Source organism: Acanthopagrus latus, chromosome 18 (assembly GCF_904848185.1).
Source record: "Acanthopagrus latus isolate v.2019 chromosome 18, fAcaLat1.1, whole genome shotgun sequence".
NCBI lineage: Eukaryota > Metazoa > Chordata > Actinopteri > Spariformes > Sparidae > Acanthopagrus > Acanthopagrus latus.
Genome location: NC_051056.1, coordinates 15,010,610 through 15,038,258, shown reverse-complemented (window position 1 = coordinate 15,038,258; position 27,649 = coordinate 15,010,610). Strand labels below are relative to the sequence as shown.

The following is a 27,649-nucleotide window of genomic DNA, read 5'->3' as shown; positions in this document are numbered from 1 at the left end:
TTGAGGGTCACAATTCAGCTGATTTTGGAGGCAGCAATCGAGACAAACAGCACGGCCAGAGGGTCCATTTAGTAGCGCTTTGGGCAGATTATCATGAAATATCCATTTATTACTGAACACTTCGGGGAGTCGCTGGCTTGAAACCCCCTGAGGTTCATTCTTCACCTTGGAAAACATCCTACAACACTGCACGAATGTTTTAGAAATCATGATGGAATGTGGGAATTTACATCTAAGGGGGATTACAGCAATGTTGCACGTTTGTTCCACCACAAATTGTTCGCAGTTTGTTTATCACTGAGCTGATTCTCCTCTGGGTGACCGTGTGACCTCTGCAGGACGTTCAAAGACGCTGAACGCCCTCCCTCTGGCAAAAAGTGGACAGCTTTTTCTTTTTCTGTGTTATTACTGTTTTGAAATAAGCAAACGCTCATTTGCTACGAAACAAAAAGCACGTCGTAAACATGCCGTGGGCAGTGACGTGGATACTTCTTGCAGTGCGGGAGAGTGAATGGACATCGGTGAATTCCTGGTGCGTCTCCCGAGGGACCTGTGGGTGCACGCTGCAAAAAATACCCGCAGATCCACCTGGAGGACGGATCAGCCAGGCTAAAAAATGTTCAAGTATTGTGTGTGTAAAGTGCTCTTTTTTTTTCTGTTTCTGACAAAGACATCGCTGGTTGAGGTGAGGCGATGCCATTTGCTCTCAGTGCGTGACAGCCACTTTAAAAAAATATATATTTAAATACATTATTCATTGGACGATCTGTCAGCTCCTCTGTGCGCGATCTGCTCCCTCTCTCTCTCTCTCTCTCTCTCTCTCTCTCTCTCTCTCTCTCTCTGCCTTGTTTTCTGTGACACTTACGTGCAGACATTTCTTTAAATCAGCAAAAACAGAAAAAAAAACAAACAAGGAACAAGTGGGATCAAGTCTCAAAACGCTGTTTTTTTGTTGTTTTTTTTTTTTTTAAGAGAGAGAGCGCTAGAGAGAGAGAAATTCGACATCGAGACTCAACAGCATTTCCAAAGACGGGCTTATTTTTTGCAGCGCGCCCTAACGCTGAAGTCATTCTCCGTCTCATACAACAGCAGCCAAGGACAGGAGAGCATCAGCAGAGAGAGGGGAAAGAGGAGAGAGAAAGGTGCCTCCTCTCGCCATTGCGAAATTCCGCCTCGTTCCGTTTCGTCTCCGCGTCGCTGGTGAAACGGCTGCTCTGACGGGGAGCCCACCGGAGTTGTTTGGGGTTTTTGTTTTTGGAGGGGGGGGGTGACGCCGGGCATCGAACTTCACCACACGGACAAAAACACAACCTATGCGTGGATTTCGGCTCTTTTTCCCTTCGCCAATGCAAAAGGAAATATGCAGCGAAGCCTCACCATCCTCTACACCAGTTTACTGGGGATGTGCTTGGGTTCAAGCTCAAGTTTCCCAAGTAACATCAATATAGGTGAGAATGGCGCACACGCGTCCGACCTTTATGTCTCTTATCTCTATTTCAAGTTTTGCCTCATGTCTCTTTTCTCTGCTCGCTGTGTTGTTTTTTTCCCCCCCGTCCACTGTGTCCAACATTAACTCCTCGTTCTTTGCTGCTCAACAGGAGGATTGTTCCCCACCGAATCGCACGAATATGAGGTCTTTCGTTTCGCCCTCTCTCACCACCAGGACATCCCCAAACTGGTGCCGCAGGTGGATATGGTCAAGATGGGGAATAGTTTCTCCATGACATACGCCTGTAAGTAGGCTCTTGTATCTTTGCCGGCATTTCCCACGTTGTGTCTCCTTTCCCCTCGGATCTGTTTATCGACTTTCGTAAAGAGAAAAAAAAAAACTCCACGGGTGTTAAAACCCGCGCAGGCTTTAGACGCACATACAGTATTATAGGCCTACTGCAAAGATTCCTGTGTGTTTGGGTGGTTTCTGAACTGTTGCGTGGGACCGAGAAGGACTTCTGCTCTCATGCTTTCCTCGGCGTGATTGCGCCGTGATTTTTGCGCTCCGGGGAAGCAACCGGGAGATTTTTTTATTTTTTTTATTTTTTTTAATCAGTCTCTGCAGCAGTGGCATCATCATCATCATCATCATCATCACCAGGTCCTACAGTCATATAACATAAGCGTTTACAACCATGTGAATTTTTAAAACGGCTGCCAATGATCCCTGTGCGCCTTTCCTTTCCTTAAACCGAGGTGGAAAACAATGAGCCACAGAGCGCAGATCAGGGCTCTCAGGCGATGTGAACAAAGAGGGGAAACGACTCTAAATGCATTTCTAATTAGCCACGGATCACAATCCGATTATCCCTTTCTGGCTGAACACACATTTATTAAACCCTTCCCTCTGTAAAACCTTTGCAAAGATGTGCCTACACACAAAAATACACAATTCAACTTTGAGGACATTAGGATTACCTGCCTGATCTTGCTGATCGGATCTTTATTGACGTGGGGCTATATATGGATTTGTAACAGCCACATCTTATTAAATCTTGAATTAATTCATGTGAGGAATAATTGTGACATGGTAGATTGGAAAAATGGGATGTTGGCAGCAGGAGGACAGATTTATGGTCAACAAGCAAGTTGCGAAAATCATTATCCCGAGTCTTTGGTCTGAGCAGTGGGGACGCCATACTCCTGTGGGTGATAATGTGTGCCATTACACCAGACACACAATTACTCCATGTCTGCGCTTTGCAAAAGAAATGCCAGTCTGAATTGTTTGTTCTTTGTTAACCCTGCATTTATCCCTCCTTTGTATTCTGACAAGATTTTGGTCGCCCTCGAGACCTCTCAGCTTTGTTTTTCCGCGTTCCTTCCTCGACTCCTCTGAATATGCCTGTGGCTCGCTCACATTCACCATCGTGAAGGCGCACACTTCCAGGAGATACCCTTTGACAACCAGCCTTTCCTGTCTCCCTGCCACGGGGTGTGATGTTGCCTCAGTGACAGACATTTCATTACTTCTTTCAGATGCTGAATGTTGCATCTCCACTTTGAAACTTGTGTGGAATTTAGAAGCTGATCTTTATTCCATATCCGCTGCTTTGGAAGCAGTCACAGTTATCAATCGTAGCTCACAGAATCAACAAAGTGTATGTGTGTGTGTGTGTGTGTGTGTGTGTGGGGGGGGGGGGGGTGTTGCAGTTTTATAAAAATACATGAAATACACACATGGCTGACTCAGAGTGAGAGCAAAACTGAAGGACTTCCTCTCTGTAACCTTTAAATTTCCTTCTTCGGTATGTTGAATAGCCCCAGATGTCTGGTCAGGGACGAGGCATTAAAATGCTTTCTAGGTTGATTACGGAATGCTGTCACCACTCCAGACACTCACTCTGTTTGTCTGCTTGTTGATTAGTTTGCTTCTATCCAAAATAACAGATAAGGAGAGCTAAACCAAGCACGTTGAGACGAAAGAAAACAAACCCTAATAAACATTAAATCTCCATATCTACACACAGTGGGATAAACATTATCATTGGCAAATTAATTAACTTCAGATGTTCACTTCATATCTGACACACAGTCACAAGGCAGCCAAAGCCCTACACTATGGTCGTATAGTGCGAGTAGGTTGCTGTAGAAACCGGGAGTTAACACCGTGTCCAGGAGGTGGAGCGTGGAAATGACACTTGCAGACGGTAGGTTGCTTGAGTTCACCTTCACCAGCTGCTGGGGAGGATATCAGCATTGCTCGCCACTCGTCAGGTGGCTGCCGGAGAAACCGAGGCCGGTGTGACCACCCAACTTGGAGTTGACAGCCTGACAAGTCTCTTGCCACAAGGGCTGTCGTCTGTGGAGTTGTTCTTTCTGTCGAAGTACTGCCAGTGCTCATGATTCCTCAGCGCCAGGATTTTGGGTGCTAACAAAAGCCTTGTACTGGCGCGACTCGCCTTAAGCCAAGTTAAGACAGTGGAGGAGCCAGGACACAGCTTAACCTGACGGATGGGAAGGCTGAACCCTGTCGTCAGCACCTGAGCTGATTGGGCACCAGTTAAAACAGTACACAGTTCTAGCCTTTGGACAGACTCATGCTTTGTGGTTCTACTCTAGATGTTGCTGTAAGGACTGTAACCTGAACAGGTGAGCAACTCTGTGATGGTTGCAAAAGACATGATTGTCTTTATTTTTCTCTGACGTGTCCATACTTGGGCTGTCTTTCACTTTCTCATTACCTGTCTCACAGACACTGGATCAAGATCTTAGCTTGGGTGGTAACGGGGACAATATACCCTTAGGGGCCAAAGTGGTTCGCTAAAGTCTAACAGATACTACTACTGCACGGTGGTAGTGTTTTCATCCGTTGGGTGGTACTTGTCCATTCGACGCCAATCAAAGTCAAATTTGGATTCACTGGACCCTATATCATCATGATTCATCCAAACGTCACTGCTGGTAGATCTGGCATACGCAGGAAGGTGGCTGAGGACAGACGGGTTACTTCTCGCCCACTGCCTCAGGTTGAAGCATCCAGTGGCCAAGAGATTGCAAGGCTTCCCTGCCAAGACTTTGGACTCTTCTAAACCTTCTCCCTTCTAGAGACAGTTGCCCACATAAAATTACTTTTCCACCATCTCACGAACAGACTCTCTTGGTTGGCTGTGATAACAAATGTACTGTGTGACTGTTCACACAGTACTTATTTTGGACAACATGGGCTGTGAGTGGTCTCACTTTGGAGCACCTGCCACTCTGGGTGTTTTTTTCATCAGAAGATCTCTCCATAAAAAACAAAGAAGAGTCTTATCCAAGGTCTCAAACGGCAGAACCATTTTGGTTCTGGAAATGACCAACTTTTTTTTCACAAAACTGTGTTTAGTTTCTTCCCCTGGTTCTGGGATGAGTAGTTGAAAACTGCTCTGTTCTTGTTAGTGTGTTGCACCAACTGGCTTGGGCTCCATAGCGTCCTCCACCGCTTCAGGCTATCCGGACAGGCTCTGAATCAGCTCATTCTTCTGATAAGGAAGAAAATCTTTGCCAAGCTGCAGTGTTTCATCTTTCTTGGGGGAAATTTTCACCTTTATCGAAAAGATTGAGAGTGAAAAGGCAGACAGTAAATGTGAAAGAGAAAAGGGGGACAAGGGGGCATGACACACAACAAAGGTCACCAGCTGGAATTGGCGTGCTGTTATGCAGCATGGTCACAATTAATTTGGTGTTTTGGTGGTGATTGCAGTGAGGTGATGGGGGAGCAGCGACTGGCTGTGTTAGCTCTGCGAGACCCAGGGCTCTACCTGTGAGAGATTTCTCAATCCAGAATCCTCTTGTGGGCTTTAATGTTGGGGAGGTAGCAAAGATCACTTCAGCCCCGTGAATGGTCTCCGTATCTTTCCTGATGTTAGTGTGGAGGACTAACTCCAGTCAACGTTGACGGGCTGCACTGTGTAACAGAACTTTACCCTCAGTCCCATCAGGTATCATAACATAATCCTCCATACGCTTGTCTCCATGAGTCAGTTGAGTCTTTGGAACCTTGAGCAAAACCTTCCATTTCCCCAAGGAGCGCCCTACACAGAGAGTCTACTCGACTGTATTTATGTCTTTGTCTGGTGGCTTGTTTTGCTGTGTGTTGTCTTTCTCTGGCAAGTTATCATTTACATCATGTTGTATTAAGAGATGTCTGCAGCCTAATGTCTCGTAGTTTCCCTTCAGTCTGCATTTTGCAGCCGGATAACTTCGACCAAAGTGTCAGCACCGGTCATTGCTCTTAATCTATGTCCCCATCTCCTCCCAGGCCTCCCACTTAATGACTGCTTTGGTTGCCGGAACTAAAGATTGAATGTGACTCAGTGGCACCTCATTAGGTTCCAGGGTTTCAGGGAGGACCTAACGATGCACCTTCCACCTTTATTGCAGTTTGGTTGGCTTCCTGGTCCCCCATCCTAGCCCTCTGTAGTGTGCGAAGCCGTGGCTTTGGGACTGGAACCTTGATTGAGTTAAACTCCTCCCCTGTTGATGTAGAAACCCTCAGCCAATGATGGAAACTGCACTTGTGTACGGCACAGTTCCATAATATCTTTCTTCATCTCATCTCTGCTCCTTTGAGATCTCATCTCTGTCGCTAGCCAGCTGTTGGGTGGCTTGATGACGATTCTTACGGTGTAGTGACTAATATTCTCTATGAAGTTTCTGAGTGGAATCCCACGGATCACCCCACTTTCCAGCAGGGAGGGCTCAGATGCTGGCAAATGGGTGCACTGGAAACTCAACAGTCCTCATCAAATTCACTGTTGTCACAATGGGAAGTGTGTGCACTGGAGGGGTGACAAACATCTGCACTGTCCCTTGTTAAGGTCAAAGTCTTCTTTATAACTGGGCCCACGGATATTAAAGGCTCGAGGGATCAATTTAGATTTAACCAATTTAAAGAAAGTCTTACAAACCAACTCTCAATAACTTCTAAATGTTCTGGTTCTGAATGTTGAACGGCCATAAACGTCTGGTAAAGGTTGTGACATTAAATGGTTTTCTGGGATATTTATTTATTATATAATACTGTTACAACACCAGCGAACACACACTTGCCCAGCTGTGTACGAAGTATATAGAAGCTAAATTAAATAAACAAAAGTTAACAAATAAGCAAATCTCCACAGCTACCACAGAGGTTTTATGTAATGTGGTTGTTGCAGTTCTTATGAGATGCAGTTATGAGCTCAGAATTGGATTTGAAATAAAGCATCATGTGCAGCAGCACCAATGCAGATTTATAGACATTTGGTGCTGGCTGCTGCTGAGTGTTGAGCCCGATCACTAAAAGAAAATTTACTCCTCCCTGTTGGAGTATAGCGCCTATATCCCTGCATTTTCCCTTTATTTAGTGTTGTTCCCCTACCTGTCCATAAAAAACACAGACTTTATGAAGTCCATCCTGTCCAAAGTTGTATTTTATGGTGTGTATAATTTTCAGGGTTATCTTTGAAAATACAATAAGAGCCCCCCCCCCACCTGCCATTTAGGACAGGGAGCCAGGCAGAGCTGTGTAATGAAATGTAAACACACCCAAGATGCCCTCATTAATGAGATGGTCCTGTGCTGGGAATGGGATGTGATGTGACTATGAGGGTAAGGCTGCTGCTGAACATTTCCAGGGATGTCGCTAGTGGATCAGACATGGTGCCTATAGCAGCAGAGAGGGATGTGGAGAGGGAGGCGCAATGATGTCTTAGTCACAGCGTACACTGAGTGGAGAGACAGCAGCAAACATACAGGAGGTCGAACAATATGCCGCATGTACCTTCCATTAACTGCTTTTATTGTGTCTTTCCATGCAGTTAATTGCTGTCAAACGCTGTTTAACAGTTAGGTAAAAGTATAAAAAACAGATCTTCGCCGATCTGAACGATTTCAGGAAACGTCTTGAAACTGATTATCTGATCAGGGATCACTGCCAGTATTTAGTTTTTACCTGATATATACTACACCTTGACACTTTCAGCACTCCGGATGTCTGCGGATCCTTCCTCCGTCGAGTCACCCCTCTCAGTCCTCCGCACGATGCCATCAAATATGACATCTTCTCTTCATCGTGTCACGCGTATCACTGCAGTCCATGGGTATGATGGTGGGCTGTGGTACACGCATGTCAGAAAGATTCACTGCAGAGGGAGACGGCTTGAATGAAAGTGACACCTCTTCATGCTGTGTGTCACTCTTTCTAACAGAGCATTGGATGTGGAGGCTATAGAGACATGTTTTTGAGGAAAAAGAAGGGCTCCAGGGCCTGTTTATAATGAGTCCGAAGAGAAAAGCGGCCTATTCCTGGATTTCTTTATAATGCCACTGAGTGGAGGAGTGCGTGCGTGTGTGTGTATGCATCTGGGTGCCCGTTCTGGTATCTGTGTAGGATGTCTTGACTGAGTGACAGTTCACCTCTGTAAGTGTGTGTGAGTGTGGGAATGTGCCCGGGGCTCTTGGGGGTCCACAAGTGTGAAAAGCAGCGGGTGAATGGGCCCTTGTGCACGGGTATGAATGGAGCTCCGGATGAGGGTGATACTCATCAGCTGGCTCTTATGACTAGCCACTTCCTCCACAAGCAAGCCCCCTCACCACACACACACACACACACACACACTTGCTGGCACCTGACTAAAGAGCAGGAGAAAAGGGGCGAGAGGTTGGGGAGTTGGGGTGGACTAGGGCAAAGTTGACAGAGAAAACTAAGAGGAGAGAGATGAAACAAAACATATGAGATAGAAATGTTGAATGTTGATGGTGGAGTGATTCATTTCATTTCCAGCCTGTGGAGTCATCAGGGTAGTAATGACGACGGCAACACTGTCTGCATAATGTGGGACTGCGTATCGGAGCTCATTTGCATTCCCCTGTCTTCTTTATGGCTTTCACATACACAAAACAACTGGTACACCTGCATTCTTGGCACTTGTTTGTATGGATCATGGCTCACTTCCTATATGTGCCTTTGTTTTCACATTTTCAGTGAAAGCACTTGCTGGATTGACTCATTTTACATGTTTCCCGTGGTTAAAAATAACTGCCAGGGATGCTGTGTGTACACGGAGAATATTAGTCACAGTCCCCCTCAGTTAGATATCACATTACCATAATCTGCTATTGACTTGGTTTATAATAAGGACGTCACTGAATAGCAAGCTTCATGTCAAATCCCCTGCAGGCTCACGCCTATTTTATCTACTTTTCTCTTTGATATCCAACATGTGTGTGGTGAGATTCAGGCTAAGCTTTGGCTATTTTTGGTTGGAAAAACTGCCTGCAGAATGTTGCACCTGGCAACAAAATGTAACATCTTACACTATGGAACTTTGAATTATATGTACATTAAGCACTGTGAGTCACTAGCACGGTTGCGTTTGATTTTGTGTCCAGTTCAGCCACCCTGATCATAAACCTTTCATTAGAGACTAATTAGTGTTCACGGAATAGACAATTTGTGTTGTCACTGTGTTATAGGCAGCAGTATTTCCTGGGGTCTACGAAGGCCGGTTAAAGAGGACTGGAAGAAGATCTACGAGGCAGCCATGATCAGTGAATTGAGTACAGAGGCCTGCCGAGCTGATCAATACAGCAAGGCTGGGAGGAGGGGGGTTTGCTTCCCTCCAGGCAGGCCTATAGGATTGATATGAATTACTGTTGGGTGATGGGATGTACGTAGGTCTTTGTCGCAGAGAGTGTACAGGTAGAGGTCAAGTCCAGTGGTCTGACATCCATAGTATATCAAGTCCTGAAGGGTTGGAAATCAGTGATGCGAGCGAAAATGACTTTTAATTAGTACAAGCAATTTAAGTTACAATTATATTTTCATGGTGTTGAAGTTAGTTATGAAGATATCAAACAAATTGGATGTCTTAAGTTTTGCTTGCAGAGGAGTACATATTCCCAACTTATCGCAAAGAAATGTGACGCGATGTTGCAGGTTGGATGTAAATAATCAGGGAATATTGAAACAAAAGCTGCAGTCAGTCTGGTAGTGTAATGTTAAATATAGCTGGTCGAATCAATCACTCCGAAATAAATAATGTTTTGAATTCTCTCTACGTACCGTGCTAAATCTGCAAGTCAAAGTTTATGAAACAAAATGTTCATGGAGAGTCTCCGTGAGGCGGCGAGAATACTCTTTGACCACTGCTCCTTAGAAGTGTGACTCAACATGAACATGATAGTTCCAGGTTATTACAGCTTATTTCTGTGATTTTGTCCGTAGTTCCTTTCAGTAGTAATAACATTCTACCCTTCAAGTTAAGTGCTGAGAGCCGGGAACCCTGCGTCATAGCCAGACAGTTGGGTCGACTTTAAACACACCCCAAGGTTAACCAAACCAATTAGAAAGAGGAAAAGGAAATGGAAATGGTTGAATTATTATCCAAACTTCTGATTCTACTATGACCCATTACACTCCATGTGATTGTGCTTTCAGTTTTACCTTAAAAAAAAAAAATATTTTAGATTAATCGTTCCAAACCTTTTAGCTCGTGACCTCTTCAAACACAGTCACTGCTTCTGTTAGTGGGTTATGACTATGTCAACCAGAAGAGGTTATTTTGTCCCTTTTTCACTTGGAGATTTGTGGGGGGTTTTCTAGTCGGATAAATGGTCTTTATCCTAGCCTGTTTCTCTTCTTCTGACTGCTCGGATTTATTGTCGAGATTGTAAATCACTGTTTTGCATATCCATAACTTAAATGTCGGCTTTGCTGACTGCTCTGCTTTTTTTGTTATTCACCTCCACCCAAGAGTTTATGTTTTCACTTTTGTCCATTTGTTTGTCTGTTTGTTGGTTGGTTTGGTCTGTTGGTTTGTTGGTAGGATGGTTAATTGGTTAATTAATTTGTTGGTTTGATTGTCAGCAGGATTACACATACAAAACTGGATCAAGGATAGGGACTGACCAGGGAGTTTTTCTCATTTTCTCTAACACTGAGTGATAACGAATCACTTTTTCACTTCTTTGTTAGTTCCTCAGGGAATAATGCATGGATCTTGAAGTGTATTTAGATGGCTGGTATCTATGAGTGAGTATAATTCAATGCAGATCTTAATTATGGCTATCTTGAATTAGGATTAAGCAGTTGCAGTTGCAGTTGTGTGAGGCTCTCAAGTGTGACGAAGTGTGAAAGGATCTGTTGGGCCTTGGCGGAGGTATGCACTCTACTGGTTGCCTTTTTCACCATTGGACTTAAAGTGTGGCAGTGTGGCTGTATTGCCAGATCTCATGAATTGATTTGATGAGTTGAGGGCCAAAATAGTTGCGATGACTACAAAAATCCAAGAGTACGTCCACCAGCCCTCAACACACATGAAAAAACCTTTGTGTTATGTTTCCTCGTGCGTCCGGCTACACTTGCCTTGCGTTTTCCTCATCAGAGTCGTTTGTTGTAACAGCTAAACAGAAACGGGTGCGAGCACGTGAGTCTGCTTTGCGAAGTTGTGTGGTCGCCCACTTGCACACACACAATAGCTAACAAGAGACAGAGCTGGAGCAGATGCTTTTAATGTATTATTCAATGCAACACTTCCAAAGCTATCACTCCATGGAGTTACAAGCATAAATATGTAATAATATCTCTAAAAAAGAAGAAGACATTTCTACCAATTCTGTTAAGCACCGAAATGCTTAAAATTAGAAGCTATAAATATCCTGCATTTAATTCTGTATTTCTTATATTATCTCCTTTCTTTTTTTGCTCTATTCTCACCCTCCGGGGGCAAACAACACTGCTGAAAGGAGTGTCTCAGCTGGGATGTGTGTGTTAAGGGGACGAGGGTGGGGGGATGGAGGTTAGGTCACATTTCCAGACCTGGTGGCTGGTGTCAGTGAGGCTCTGGGGTGTTGTATTTTATTGTGTAGCCACCATGTCAGTCATTGAGGTCCAGCTGTGGCGACTGACTTCCACAGTGCGTGCATGTCAGAGGGATTACCGACTGTTCGACGTGTTATTGAACAAGTTGGACGAATAGCAGATCGCCGCTCCCTCCTGACTCTTATGGACATGACAGTTATTTGTCGAGGAGAAAACAAAGAGAACGGGGAGGGTGGGGGGAAAAGAAAAAAAGAAACTGACGGTTGTTCTCTGGGGCTGGAGTCTGGCAGGTGCTAGTTTGATGAATGAGAAGGCTTGGATTTTTTTTTTTTTTTTTGCTCCGGAGCGCCAGGGATAGAGAATGGCCCATAGCAATCAATGTAGATCAGCCAAAAACGGCTCCCCAAGCAGCAGAGTGATAGAGTGTGGAGCAGAAGGGGGATAGAGATTGTTTCTGTGTGTGCTCCCTTTTTGCTTTGCAAAAGAAAGGGAAGCGGGGATGCGCGGACGGGGCAGGGGTGACGGAAGACAGAAATGGTTGGGAAGGGGAAAATAAGCAGCCAGTCATTTAATCCCACCCGATTCTAAGAACCACTCGCCACATAAAAGTAACCCTGTTGGCGAGCCGGCGCCTCGAGGTTTGAGAATTCTGTTGTGTTGACAAGAAACCAGTCTTTATGACACACACGCCCCCGAACACATGCGCAATGCTGACGGCAGTGTCCACTCTGGTTCTGTTTGTTCTCCTCATTGTCTTTCTAAGCCTGCTCCAAGTCCTTCTCTGTATGCATGCGCACTCACCAAGTATTTAAAACAAATCTGTCGTCCCTGGAGGTAATGGCAGCTGGGACGTGGAGGTCTGAGCTAAGACGTGTGGGGCTGGCAATTAGAAAACAATGTGTTGGACCCGGATTGGTGCAGCGGGGTGGAGGGACGAGCGAGCGCCGGTTGACGGCAGCTGTCATGGTTTCGCAACAAAGACAGAAGCGGAGTCCCTCTTTTTTTTTTGTCGTACAGCGCATCTCGGGAGCTTCTGTGTACTTTAATGAGGAACAAAGCCTACAAGCATATTAAACTGCAAGACATGGTGTAACTGCTCTTACGGTGACAGCACAAGACGGCTGCTGTCAACTGCACAGTCCCGCAGATGCTCTCGGTACTAAATGACTGCCTTGCCATGTTTCTGCAGGTCAGAAAAGCAAACAAGACGAAACACAGACATCCAAACACACTCACAGGCGTTGTGGTCAGACAATAAGTCATTCAGTTCCATGACAATATGTCTCATGGATCTGTCAGACCTTTGTGGCTAATTTTAAAACCTTCACTGAGACAAAATACTGCAAGATAAGATTTGTAGTGTGTATATATATATATATATATATATATATATATATATATATATATATATAGAGAGAGAGAGAGAGAGAGAGAGAGAGAGAGAGAGAGAGAGAGAGAGAGTTTTTACACTTTTCCTCCACAATCTTTTTAAAACAAAGGCTCCTTGACCTCAGAGATAGTTGGACAAAAGCAGATTCTCAATTCTAATTGACCCTTTTGTGAGCATATTTTGTTGTAGCTAGCTAACTCGCTAGTTGTCATTTGCAACATGAGAACTGGTTTAAAAACTCTGTCCACCTGACTTACATTAAAGGAGAACACCAAAAGTGGCTTTGGACATAATATTTACTCACTAGGTAGTTACTAGGTAGTTAGCCCAGCATGCTAACATATGCAGCTTATTGTCATAGCAAATAAATGTAGCCTGCTGCTTAATTCACACAAAGGACACATGCACTTTGCTGTTTTAACAGCTTTACTGTTTGAAATTCTAAGAAATGTTTCATTTTGTTTGCTGATATAACCCTGTCACAAGTATACGTACATAAGGATTGATTTAGCATAGCTAATGATAAGCTTCTTGGCTTTGGACATAGCGCTAGCATTACCAGAGTTAGCCAGTTAGCCCTGCATGCTAACATTTGCCGCTTATGTTTCAGCAGATAAACATAGCCTACACTTTTTGCTCTTGGGTTATTGGTTTTTTTTTATATTGATAAAACAACACCATGCATAATTATTTGTATAGGCTAATGCTCAATTTAAACACGTGGAGAGACCCAGATCTAAAGGCTGGCTGTGCTACGGTTGCTAAGCTTGCTCTTTAACCAAGGTTAGTTGTAGTGCTGGAGCAAGAAGTTGATCAATTGATTAGTTAACAACCAGAAAACAAATTGCCATTAATACAATTTTCAAGAAAACGTTCAATAATTAAGCAAAAGTGTGAAATTTGAGCTTTTTAGATGAAAGAATTTGCTTCTTTTATAAAGATGTAACCTTGAGGAATTGTTTGAGTTATGACGACCATTTTTCAGATGAATAAAAAAAAAAAAAAAAGAAGAAGATGAACAGATTATCAGCGATGATAATAATTGTTACTTGCACCTCTATGTGTTTGTTGTAAGAAAATGAAAATGCAGCATCTCTGGCTCTAACTCAGAGATTCTGCTCTGGTCCGTCACGAACACCTCCTCTCATTTCCCAGAGGCCTCGCTGGAATTTGCAGAGGACAGTTGTTAGTTTATACGCATAATTCCTAATGAATTAGCATGCAGATTGTGTGTTTGCCTCTTCTTGCTCCACATATCCACCTCCATCACTTCTCCTGTCAGAGAATTGGAAGTGTGTGAGCGCAACTGTCCCTCTGCACCTGTCGACACTGATACACAGATGGGGAGATAATTGCTCAGGGATGATTGTTAAGGAGATAATTGGAGTTTCCATACCCCCTGACAGGAGTTGGTCCGAGCTGGGTTTCTGACCCGCTGCCCAGGTAAGCATTTATTCAGCAGGCGGCAGGGCTCCTCTGCAAACCAGATTGGAAACGTGGCGACAAAACAGTGAGGAGGGGAGACGGTGGCCCTGCGTGCGAGGGATGGAGAGTGAGGCACAGGATGTTGGGAGCTGAGGGGAGTGCTCTCACACCCTCGATTACCCATTTAATGAGGCAACGCCGTGCCATTGTTTTATTACTTTGAGGAAAGAGGAGAAATCTAGATTTCGCAGTGTGGTCCCTGCGTTTCCCACTGCTAGGCTGGCATCTGTTCTCTTTGTACGCAGCGGTCTCCCTATCATCTCCTCTCTCAGACACTAATGCTTCTGTTTCTTTCTCCTCTCAAGCAACCGGCCTCGCCTTCTGTCCACTCTCACCTACATTTCCAAGACATGCTTGCTTTTTGGCTCATCCTTATTAACCTTCAATTACCCCCTGTTTCAACTAATATCTCCCATGAGTGTTCAGTGTTACCCGGCTTTAATCTGGGATCTGTTTGGCTGGTCAGCTGCTCTGATCACTGCTACCCCCAGCAGTGGAAGCTGACTTCCTGTCATTTTCTCTTTTCTTCACGTTTCCTTCTGTCCACCTCCAGTACCTCAACCTCTACATCAACTCCTAATTTTTTTCTTTTTCTCCCTTTTCTCTATTATTGTCTCTCTTTTTTTTTTTTTTGCCACACACACTGGTACCAGCAGAGACATAAACACGGTTTTATTGCTCTTGTACAGGTATTAAATCTCCCTTAAGCTTGAGGAGCTAAAGCTGTTTATTCCAGGGACCTGCGAGCGCACCTCTCTGGAGTGCAACATACCGTGGGGTGTGGGTGCTCAAGAGAGGCAGAAATGTAGCGAGGCAAAACCAACCTCCACCTTTAAACCTCTAAAACCTGTTTTGCGTTCCTTGACAATATGCTTCAATTGAAGGATCTCATCGACGCGTTATCGTTGAATGAATCATCTCTAGAATAGATTTCAAGTCATTAGCTGGGGATCCCAGAGTACAAACCCTCCCACTCAGTCAGGTCTGGGGACATTCATGCAGATCCACGTCGTTGATGCTGTGTTTCTATCCCCCGGGTCCCTGTCCTCTGAATGGAAGCGGATTGATTGCACTGTGTGAGTCACGCTGTGTTGGAGGCCACCCCCGCCCATCACCTGAGGGATTCTTCACAGGCAGAAGCTGGGTGTGAGACGCTCTCTCATCAAAACCAGCGAGACATTTTTTTTAAAAATTATTATTATTGAGATGAGGTGTCGGGGAGGGTGCGTTTGCACCCTAAGCAGCTCCTGAGCGCACGTGCATGGGCCCGTGAGCAAATCGGATATCAACTTCTTTGGCTCTGCCTCTCATTAACATAGCTGATTAGCTCTCCGGAAGATGGATGGGACCTGAGGGACCACAACATGCTCTCTGTTTTTATTACACACATCATCTGACAGTTATTAGCCATGGGTGGCTGAGTGGAGGATGATTGTGTGCGTCTTCCAGTGTCTGGTGTCAGATGTGTTTATCCCCCCCTCAAAGGGCTCTGTGGTTGATTGAGTGACCCTTCACCCTTGAGGAGATGGTGTATATTACTGCCTGATGTGACAGCAACCTTCCTGCCACTGTCAGCCCGCTTCCATCTTTCAAAAGGATGCCTTAAACTAAATATGGACAAGATAGTGTAGCATACCTTGTGATTACGAGCCAGCAAACCAAAGGAACTGCCTGCCAGCCAACATGAAAAATTGCTTTCATATCTGCACTAGATTTTCAGATTGATGTTTTTATTTTGGGGGAGCATTTTATGCCTTTATTAACAGTATAGAAATGATAGGGGATTAGGGTGAATGGAGGCTCCCAACCACACTGTTCATATGGTTCAAGTTGGCGTGTTAACATGGGTGCACACTTGCAGTAGTTAATGTAACCAAGGGCGTCACTTTGTGTAGAAAAGTGGTGGGTACGTAAGGACTCAAGGACTCATGTCATGGCAAAAAAAATGTGTTATGTTACGTTTGCATCTTTTGATTCTGGCTATTATGAGGACTTTAGTGATGTGTGAAAAGAAACTGGTCATGGAGCTGAACAACTGATCAAAGTTGAAGTTGATTAGGAGACCAATTTGAGACGATTTTGATAATCAACTAATCAATTCAAGCTGTACAGTAAAAGTGTGATACATTTTCTGGTTCTGATTTCACGAATGTGAGGGTTTTATTTTTTTCTCCCTTGTCTATCACAACAGAGCTGCAATGACAAGTCACATAATTGATTGAGTCTTCAACTGTTAAATTGCTTGCTAACTTTTTTGATAATGAATTTATTTTAAGAAGAAATGTCTAATTCCTCGAATTTCAGCTTCTCAAATGTGAACATTTTCTGATTTCTTCACTTCATGGAAGCAGTGGTAAAATTATGTTTCAGGGGCAGGGGCGCAAAAACAAAAAAAACAGCTTTGGCTGAATGTGAGGCAGCCACTGGCATGTAGAAAGGGCATTTGAAGGCCGCCCATAGGGCAATTTATCACATGATGTCCAATGGAAGGGACACCCCAACAACTAATGGATTAGTCACGAAGATGGTCAGCATATGAATCGATAATTAAAAAGATAATCGCTAGTTGCAGCCCTATTTCATTGTCTTATATGTATGTCTGGGTTTCGGACCAGTGGTCAAAATTACAAGACTTTTGTAGTTGTTGCCTCAGGCTGTGGGAGACATCTTTCAACAAATGTGATTAACTGTTTATGACAATAGTATTTGCGATATATGTTTGGCCACCTGTTGAATTCATACTTAACGCAAATAGGGGGCAGCATATCACCAGAGTAACTGCTAACTGTAGCTGCCGTTAGTGAAATTAGCCATGCAGCCAGCGTTACTGACTGGCAACTCAGGGGCCAGTGGAGTGTTGGTGTTTACAGTGCTTGCACAGGAGCTTTGAACCCTTAATGGCCAGGGCTAGCTGGTTAGCAAACTACATTCAGAAAATATCTGTGAAAATATCCGTGATAACCTACATAGAACCTACATTTCTCCAACAAAGAGTCTAACACATTGCACCTTGAATATAGCATCAGCAGGTTTCCTTGTTGTGTCTTATATTGCTACCAGTTTTGACTGAAAAAGACTTTGAGCTCCCCAGGGATCAGTCTGATCCATGGTCTTGTGGTGTAAAGGTGACACTGGACGGACAACATAAGCCCAGGTGTGTAGTAGTTGGAGTGAGACTCACTGTATAAAGGTGGTGTGTGACTCTGGGAATCAATCTGACAGGGTTATGCCAGGGTGGAGTAAAGCTGGGTTGGATTCAGCTGCTCTCTCTTTCTATGTTTCTATGTTTTTTGTCCATCGATTTCGGCCCTAAAAAAAAAAAAAAACAAAAAAAAACATTAATTTCATATCTTTGGAAAACAGAAGTTTTGTGGTAAAAGTACACAGAATAGCGAACGGCTTATAACCGATAAGCAGATAGGATGAACAACTTAATCGGATGTCCTATTTTGTGGACTCATCCAACATGTCAGTCCTCAGTAGAGGGGCTCTATTAAAAAAAGGACCTTTATGCATGGCTGAACAAGAACCCTCCAATCAGTACGCTCCCTCCAGCTGAACCCAGCATCCTACCGTTGTGAAATTCCCTCTGTACTGCTGACCTTAATGTTGCACAGGATAATGGCATGCATGTCCCAGGGGAGGAAAATAGTAGAACCTCCATGTCCCTTCTGTGTATGTGTGTGTGTGTGTGTGTGTTCTTGGAGGCATATAATGTATATAACATCCTTACAGAACATTTGCAGTTTGCATGCGGTCACAGTAAGCCCCGTGAGTTCAGAGAACATGTGTCTGCTGAGCCAACATTCTCAAAACAGCATCCTTGTATTGATTCTCGGAAACCTGATTAGAGTTTGGCTTCCCCAAAAACTACATTTGGAAAATGGTTTTGCTACTGCACACGGTACAATTCAATCCAGCTGTATTGATTTTCTTGACGTATCAAGCAATGCAGAGATATTGAAAAACGAATCACACACACCGACATGGAGGAGCTGCTCTGTAATACCACAGGCCTGTGCACAGGTTGGCAATCAGCTCCAGTGGAGCAACTGGGAGACAGCTACCATGCACAAGGGCACCTTGATACCTTTGACTGATACAGCTGGCCAATGTATCAGGTGAAAAGCAGAGCCGTATTTGCATATTGCCCAGTCAAATGTTCTCACTTATGTCTGGCTATTGTTCCTTGTCCACAACTAAACAAATCGGTGCAGTGCTATATATTCAGGTTCTTGTAATAAGCATTAGTTAAAAGGTAATAAGGCCCTTATAAGAAACATTATCTACACCATGTGAGTGTTAACATCAGCATCATCGACACATTTCTTGTTAGATTATAAGATAAAAATCACAGAAACAGGTTAAAAAATACTGCTTAAGAACCTTACCTATTATGTCACTGTTAAACTTTTACTTAATATAGGCTTTAAAATGGATTTATTATCATTTAACCATGCACTTATTAAGTTTTTTTTTTTTTAATGTATGATCAATAAGGGGACCCAAATGCAAGACACACAGAAGTAGGCAGGTTGAATGCCAAAAAACAAACTCAATAACAAGCTGAAGTCATACAAAATCCAAAATGCAAGCAACAAAAAAGCAACAAGGAGAGCACAAAACAAACAAACAAAAAAAAAAAACTAACCAACAAAGAGAGAAGAAAAACACAGGCTTGAATACACAGGAACACTTTAACTCACAAATCACAGGTGTACACAGAAAAAGTGTGGGAAGAAGACCAAGACAGGAAGTAGAAAGCAAAACATGGCACACAAGGATATAATCAACAAAATACAACGAAATTCTTCATTCTGCACTTTTCTGCACAGAAGGATGAAATCAAACCTGAGCCTATAAACAGTTTGTAACTGCTAAGAAGTGTCTTAGCTTAATATAAAGCGTTACCAAATAAACCTGTGTATTATAATGAAGGAATCCTTAAAATCCATCATTATTTAAAATATATGGCCGAGGTTTTACAGCTTCATTATTAATGTAGCCAACCTCTTATTTTGAGACGTGAACCAGTGATGTCCCAGTGGCACTGTATCATTCTGTACCGGGTTGTAAACATTCATGAACAGTATGAAGGATGCAGCTACCAAAGCCCTCGCAGCTCCTCCCCATCATCCACAGCTTCAGATGCAGGAGCAACTGTCACAAACACGCCCTCTTTGTACAGCCGGCACAGACACGTCTGTCATTTGATGTTTGGCTCATGCTAAGCAGAGGAACAGCTGCAGGGCACAGGAAACAGAGAACAGGGAACACAGTAGCTGCGCAAGTTGTTTCTGACAGCTCCTCCTGCTGAGCGAGCATCGGTACCCTTTAGGAGTTTTCCTCTCATTTTGCTGCGGCCCAATCCTCTTCGGCCAAAATGCAAATCAACTTGTTGTTCATTCAGAGGAGAGAAGTTCAGGAAGGGGTGAAAATGTAAAGTCTGGAGAGCTTTGCCGCGTCATCTGTATGCAGGCGTCGAATATTGCTGTTGACTTTTTTTGGGAATGATTATGGTTTGTTGTGAGTCTAAATGAAAAAATGCAGTGCGGCGAGAATGTGCTGCAAATTGTTCTTTATTTCAGGAAATATCGAGGGATTTTTGCAAAGCCAAGCCAGTTTTGCAAATTTTGCTAATTCCTTGAGGGGCAACCTAATTATGACAAAATGTCCAAACACTCACAATTCCCACTTCATCTTCCAAAAGTCCTTTAGCAGCTCTGAGCTGCTGTAATCCCTGCCAGAGAATCTGACTGTTGCCCGGGCAACCTCAGTCCTACCACCGTGGCAGCTGTAACTGTGGCGAGGAGACACGTTGTGCCAGGGTGGACAGGTGTTGCTGGGGTCTTCAAGATCACTTTAGGTCTCTCATCCCTCCGCCAAATGTCGCTACACATGTGGAGCGGCGCTAACAAGCCGCTTATGCGCACAAACACGCTCAATAGGCCGCTCCTCCATCGCCGACCGAACCAGACCCGAGACTGCTGAGTTACTCTAATATTCTGTGTCACGCCTCATGTCGAATTAGACGAGCGCATGGTAATCTTTGCCAGCGCGGAGCAGGCGGTCGGTGCCACATGGCTGCATGTTTCTTTTCTTTTCTCAGTCAGACTGTAGGTATGAAAAAAATGACTCATGTTCGGTGAAACATGGTAACCTGCTGTAGGGCACAGTAATGGGACACCGCACAAAAAGTCAAACAAGCTCTCATTACCTTTTATCCAGGCAGAACATGGAGGCCACTGGTGAAATTGGCCCTAGAAAATTGTAAGGGGAAATATAATGTGTGCTAGAGGAAAGCAATAGTCGGGGAGAGTGTCGATTTAATAGCGAGAGCGTGTGCAGGCCGTGAAGGAAAGATAGTTCTGTTACTGAGTCAGTGTGGCGAGGCTCAAAATGTCTATTTCAGGGCTTGCTTTAAGTAGGGTGAGTCACCAGGCCTTTGGAGCACTAGAGGCTGCATATGTGTGTGTGCATCCATGTGTGTGCACATGTATTTTTGTGTGATACCGCCGAATTTCTCTCCCTCTCGCTCCCATTCTCACCCTCCCTCTATCTCCGTCACACACACACACGTGCCTGCCCGGAGGGTGCAGGTCTGTGACAGGTTAGGCGTTTTGGGCGCGGGCCATCCTCTCACTGTCTTTCCTGCAGCTCCCAGCGGAGAGCTGGCCCTCGCACGGGGACAGGCAGCGGCTTCAATCTGTTTGGTAAATACTGAGATAAGTAAGGCCCACCCATCGCCACGGCAGAAAATAGCCCAGGCCAGACCTGCGAGGGCAAAGATAGCCTGCCATGCCGAAAGCACACAGAGGATATACCTTCCAAAGAGACGCAATGGACACAAACGAGCTATTTTAAGGAAATAGAAGGTGTGACAGGGAGTCGGAGTGACGGAAAGTCAGACAATGGGCGGATGGAGAGAGAGTGAGGGAGAAAAGGAAATGAGGGATGGACGTCGCCTCCAGCTGTTTGTAAAATGTCAATGGAACCCCGGGGATGCATTGATTAACCTCTTTACGCCTAATCTGCCTTCACCTCCTCCACCTCTCACTGAAGGCAAACACACAGACTGGTGGGACACAGATGGACAAAACTGGCCAGCTTTGCACAAACGTGCCACAGAGCGGCGGAATGGACGGAGCAATTAGAGCTGCTTTCAACTGAAAATTCAAAAGCCCCGTCTGATGACTCAGCTCCGAATTGAAAGGGTTAACAAAGTGTGACTAATGACAGATATCTCATTTTCTATCTGTTTTCGCCCCCTTTTTTCCCAACAGAGCACACTTCTTTTTATACATCTGGGTGTTTTGTGTTGGTGTTTCTCAGATGAAAGTGCGATGAAAACTTTCACACTATCTGGAAATCAATTTAGCTCAGTTCAGTTCAATTTAATTGATACGGGGCTGCAACTAACGACTACTTCCATTATAGAGTTGTGATGATTATTTTCTCGATTCACTGATTAGCTGTTCGCTCTGTAAAGTATCAGAAATACTGAAATTGAACATCATAATTTCACGGAGCCCAAGGGAATGTTCCCAAATAGCTTTCTCTGTTAAAAGTTTTAACACTCAACACATTCAGTATCCTCGACTGTACGATACGACACCTAGAGTTGACTGTAAGATGGAGGCAAAGCAGCGCATTGGAAAAGCTGTTATCGACCGTGATCAGTCGTACTAATAGTTTCAGCTTTAACTCGATACATCTTTGTTTCACAAAGACGAGGAAATCTATAGGTCATAATTTCAAGTCAAATCATTACGAGCCTACATAGAATGTAGATGTCACGTAACAGTGAAGGACAAGACGGACAGTTCAAATGTTATTGATTTTATTGCATTGTGCAAAATTGATTGTTTATGCAGTTGGATTACATTTGGTTTTTGCACCATTTTGATGCGCACCAAAGTAGCAGCTGCCTCCTCGTGGAGCTAAGTGAAGTGGTTGTATTCATTTGATTTTGCTTACTGTAACAGCCCCAGCCTTTACTTTCACTTGTGCAAGAAAATAAATATGTGGAGTATGTGAAATCTTAGCATACTTGAGTATACTTGTATACAGACTGATCATCAGTGCAACATATTCTGACAGTGAATGACGAATGATATACTTTCTAGTATATCATTTCGCTGTGTATAAGTACAGTTAATGACTTTTTTAAATACTTGAAATTTAGAATATTTTTTAGAAGTACACAGAAGTAAAATAGATTAACATTAAAGTGCACTGTTTGTTAATCTTATAAAGTATACTGTCTATATTGTACAATGTACTTACACCAAGGCACACTTTAAAGAACACTAAAATACCACTTAAAGGATTGTTAAATTAGTATATTTGTTTTTAGTCTGTTAGAGTTGAACTTAATGATGTCTGTATGTGTATGAGTTCATTTTAAACTAAGCACAAAAACTAAAAGTGTGCCCAGTTTTCTCTTCTGTCTCCGGCAGTCTGCTCCCAGTTCTCCAAGGGTGTGTACGCCATCATCGGCCTGTATGACAGGAAGACGGTCAACATGCTCATGTCCTTCTGCGGAGCGCTGCATGTCTGCTTCGTCACACCGTCCTTCCCCATCGAGACGGCCAACCAGTTCGTCATCCAGCTGAGGCCCGAGCTCCAGGACGCTCTGGTGGGAGTGATCGACCACTACGGATGGACCAAGTTTGTCTACATGTACAGTTCTGACTCAGGTGGGAAAACACGTTCACCGTCTACTTTATTTTCATTGTTAGTGCCTTTGGTTAACACAAATCGTTTGAGCCTTGACACATCTTTATGAAGAGGATTACACGTGTAGGTTTTTCACTTAAATCATCATCCTCGCTTACGTTTAAAGTTTCAACATGGTATTTCTTTCTAAAATGCAGCTCCATTACACTATATGCACATGATGACGTTTTGGAGGCAGAGCCGGTCATTTAAGCAGCCACCATTAGCCGTCTTCATATTGCCATGGCGACAGCAAAAAGGGTCAATTGTAGCCATTGTGCAGCAATGAGCAGCCATCAGAGCATTTATTGTCGACAGCCAAAGGAAGAAAGAGGGAGAACACAGAGAAGAAACATTGACCAGCACTGAGCACAAGATAAATCACACAATAGAACAAAAGATTATACTTTTCATTGAGCTGTCCTCAGCAGTAACCCGTGTTGCAAATGTCCCTTTGTCAGTAGCATGCCAAAAGGAAAAAAAAAAAAAGGAATAACACAGGCAGGGCTGTAGCCTTCAATTTAAACGTCTTAATAACACTCCTGCAGAGGCTGGCAGAAAATAAAGCAGCACACCTGTCAGCCTCCTGCTTCCTCCTCTGCCTCTCCTCTCTAGCCAATCAGCTATACCCTTCCCATAATGCCATGCCATCTGTCCCAGGTGTTGTGGGTTTTGGAGCATGACTCAGAGGGGGTGTATTCTGTGCGTGTCCAAAAAACAAAGAACACTTTGCTTATTTTGAATATGCGCGCAGTACAATGGCTCATTGCAACTTTCGTCTGACGGCGTTTCTCTCTGACCCGCGTGAGAGATGGAAAAAAAAAAAAAAAACCGGCTCAAAATTAAGTCAGCTTTAACAGACAGATGCATGTCACCCGGAGCAGCGACAGGGGAGATTTCACAGTGGTCTCCAGATCCATGATGGCCGTAGCGGCACACATGTCTCACAGATTTTTTTTGATTTTTTTTTATTTATTTTTTTTATCTCCTGTGATCCCTTTATTATCCACTTGCAAAAACTGTTGTGTGTGTTTGTGTGTGCGCGTGTGGCCAGGGTCACCCCTGTGTGATTGAAGGGTGGGATGAAGCCAGTAGAATCCATATCAGTAGTCCTCCTGTTGCCTGGATACTACGCTGTAGTCACCCCTCCTACCAGGTTATTTTAAGCCTTTAAGAAAAATTGTATTTAGTTGTGAGGAATGTCAGTGTGTGTGTGTGTGTGTGTGTGTGTGTGTGTGTGTGTGTGTGTGTGTGTGTGTGTGTGTGTGTGTGTGTGTGTGTGTGTGTGTGCATGCTTCTTTTATCCAAGCATCTTAACCTTATTTTCTTCTCCTTTAAAGCACTTGTAGATAATAGTGTGTAGGCAGAGCATGCACATCATCCAACCAGTGTCCCTCTGCTGCACACCCTCCCCCTTTGTCTCACCTCCTGTCACTCTACAGCTGTTCTATAAATAAAGCCATGGAACGGCCAAACAATAATAATAATAATAATGATGATAATACCAAAAAAATGTCATTTCCAGCCGACATTAGATATGCATTTATATTTCCACGTTTTTCCAGCGTTTTCATCCATCATCTGGAGTTGACAGGGAAATACAAATATACCGTACGCGATGTCACTTTCCTTACATCTCAGGAACTTTGATGTGATTTTCCCAGCTTTTTTTTTTCCTATCAACATTTGTGTTTCCGCGCACTATCCACTAATGAAAGCGCCTTTAGTCTCTTTTTTTTGTTGTTGTTATTTTCAAACGCAGAGAACGGCAAAACAAATTTGATAGCCCATTAAACCCGTCATAAACAATATTCAGGAAATGGTCCCCCCCCCTTCCAAAGTGCCAGGACTCCATGTGTTGCCGCTGGCCAGAAGGTTTGCTCATGACAGCCAGATTCCATTATGATGTTATTGTCTTCCAGGATGCCTTTGGAGGACCATATTTACCTTGGTTGATCCCGCAGGCCACCCTGTCAGGCTGGCTCTGATTTATAGGGGCGCATCAGACGCATAGTTAAATTTACGGGAAAAAAAGGCGAGAAGATATTCAGTATGAACATAGTGAGACCATAAAAGGGAAAGAAAGAGAGGGGAAGGAATGTAATGTTTCAGCCTACAGGTCTGTCGGTGATACAGTACGGTACGGAACATTCTCAACACGAAGCGATAATGAGATACAAGCACTAATTTTAGCTTCGGTTGACTGTTGCCCAGCTGTATGCTCCAGTGCTGGAACATAATGTACATAATGCAGAACAAGACTTACAAATAGAATAAACACCAAACGATATGAGGAAAAAAATAAGATGATTAAAAGAAGGAATAGACGGTAAGTGGGATGGAGCCTCCTTCGCCTGGTGCTGTCCGTGGTGCTGAATTCCCTGGCACCGGGACTCGACTCCATTCAAAGACAGTTGTCCAGGCTCCTCAGGACCCACTGGCCTTATTCAAAGCCGTGATTAACTGCCTCCTTTGTTCCCATGCCTGTCATCAGTTTCACGGCTACTATTAAATCTGTCAGCACCAAGGACCGCGATTATTCACTCATGGGCAGTAGTGTAAGGAAAGAGACCCCGTGAAAGGTGCCATACGTCTCCATGCACCTTTTCCAGAAGTGCACCTCCGCCAGCTTTCAGGGTGTCTAATTTATTTACATGTGTTGTATTGTGGTCATATGTGGAGGCGAAACGCCATCCATCTTTGTGTTGCTTAATGACCTGGTGTCAAACAGCCAGCATGAATTGCCTGGAGAGCAGCTGGTGTGCATTGTAATAAGGCCAGGCAATCATCTTTCAGAGGCTGTCACTGCATTTCTCATCCTGCTTTTGACAGAGTCTGTGTTGTTGTTGTTGTTGCAGATAAGCCATTTTTGCATTTGCTCAGTGTGCATAAAAAAGCCTGTGTGAATATGAACAAACAAGCATGGATGGATATGCAAAACACTCCATGTATAGGCCTACGGTGGCTTTAACAGTGTTTGCCAGCTTAGCGGAGGAAAAACAAATACGGCTACATCATGTATTAGTTTACATTTCTAAATTTTGTAATTGCTATAATTCATTTGGGTAATGGCTGCCAGTCTGCTGCGGGTGAAATTACTTTATTTACTCTGTGAAACAACTGTGGCTGCCAGCTCGAGAGAAATCTGATTGGTCCACAGCCAGCAGCGAAGGAATACAACAGTGAGTCAGATTGTAAATCACGGCTCAAGATCAATGTGTTCTCTAATCGCCTTTTATTTCCTGTCTTAGCATGAGCCTTTATCCCACTGGCTGCTGTACCTTCTTTTTTCTCCGTGATGTTCGAGCGTCTCTGGCAGCGTATTGGTGACAGTGTAATTGAGTAGCCCCGCCTGTAATTGGCGCTCCGAGGACGTAAAGCTGGTTCGGTGTGTCGTCCGCGGTGATGCACGGGCTGATTATTTGTTAGTGTGAAAGTGGTGATTATTTAGCCCGCTGCTGTACGAGCTGGAAAACCACACCTGTATGTGTCGGTGTGCTTAATGGACTGTTCCACTCGTTGTGCTTTATCACAGACGCCGGGGGAGGGGGGGATTCTGATGGATAAGCTTATCAAGAGCGTTTTGGTTTTCCGCACAGCTTCTGTTTGGTTCCCGAGTTATCTTAATTTATCTTTGAGCTCATAACGCCACTACACACGGCATAAGATTAACCTGCTCGTAATTTATGTCTCACGCTGCCGAATAAAATACAGACACTTGAGAGCTGCTCTCAAGTGGAATCCCAACAAGTCATTCATCTCTTCATTTGTCTCTTCCCAGAACTTTAGAAATGTCCCTCTCGCAGAAGTCCTACATTCTGCAATCCCTAAGTATCACATCTTTCTCCACTCCTCTGTCCAGGCCTGTCAGTGCTGCAGAAGGTTCTGGACACAGCGGCGGAGAGGAACTGGCTGGTGACCTCGGTCAACGTGGAGACCATGACGGAGGCCTCCTTCTTGAAAGTGTTCCAGGATTTGGACAAGAGGAAGGAGGGCCAGATAATCATCGACTGCGAGACTGAGAGGCTCACCGGCATCCTGAAAAAGGTAAAAGAGCTTTTCTCTGTTTTTGCTAAGATAGGGGATTATGTAATTATGTTGAAATATGTAGTGCAATATCAGCTTCCAGACTGCAACCTCATGATACGATAAAACCGAAGTGTATTCTGTGCTTCAGCTCCAAATTTAATAGGAATTTCACATTTATCAGTGAAATTACCTTTTGGACACATACTTAAACTTGAAAAGGGAGTTGAAAGCACTACTTCAGAACAAGGTTGTGCATGTTTTAAGCAGATGAACAAAGGAGAGACGGGGTGGATATAAATGGAAAGTGGGGGTTGGGTTGGTGGTCTGTGGTGGTGTTTAGTCTCCCGGAGCATCAAGGACAGGAGAGATAAATAAAGCAGCTCTGGCATTTGGATTCGGCAGTTTGTCCGTGATAGCATCATCAGTTACTCACCTCTGCACTGTTGAAAGGAGAAGGATCTCGGTACCACAATTGCTTGTTCGCCAAACCAATCAGAAATTGTCTGATCATAGCTACACAATCAAAATAAAGCGCTGCAGGTGAAATTGTATAGTTATTTTTATACACACACATCAGCTGTACGTATTATATTATATTATATACTGTGTAGTGTAAGGTAGAGTCTGTTTTGGAGCCTTTCCAAAAGTGTAAGATTGACTTGTCCAGACCTGTTAGTAGAGTTTTGACTAACGTTAGCATCTTTGTCCTGCTAGCAATTGAGCAGGTCCTCCACCTAAGTGCCTTTTCT

The 27,649-nt window shown here is 44.0% G+C and overlaps 1 protein-coding gene across 5 annotated transcripts in view; it reads left to right on the top strand.

Annotated features, from left to right (window-relative positions):
* Positions 1-865: 865 nt before the first annotated feature.
* gria1a (glutamate receptor, ionotropic, AMPA 1a) overlaps positions 866-27,649 on the top strand; it is a 77,882-nt gene continuing 51,098 nt past the window's right edge. For 2 of the 5 annotated variants that reach the window (XR_005071077.1, XM_037076768.1), the window contains exons 1-4: positions 868-1,448; positions 1,599-1,733; positions 22,613-22,852; positions 26,734-26,918. Coding sequence is in view for 4 of the 5 variants with exons in the window: in XM_037076768.1 (XP_036932663.1) it covers positions 1,361-1,448; positions 1,599-1,733; positions 22,613-22,852; positions 26,734-26,918 (648 nt within the window). In the remaining variant the exon portion in view is untranslated. Of the gene's footprint in view, positions 1,449-1,598; positions 1,734-22,612; positions 22,853-26,733; positions 26,919-27,649 lie in introns of all 5 variants that reach the window. The other 3 variants (XM_037076769.1, XM_037076767.1, XM_037076766.1) reach the window with 3 other exon arrangements.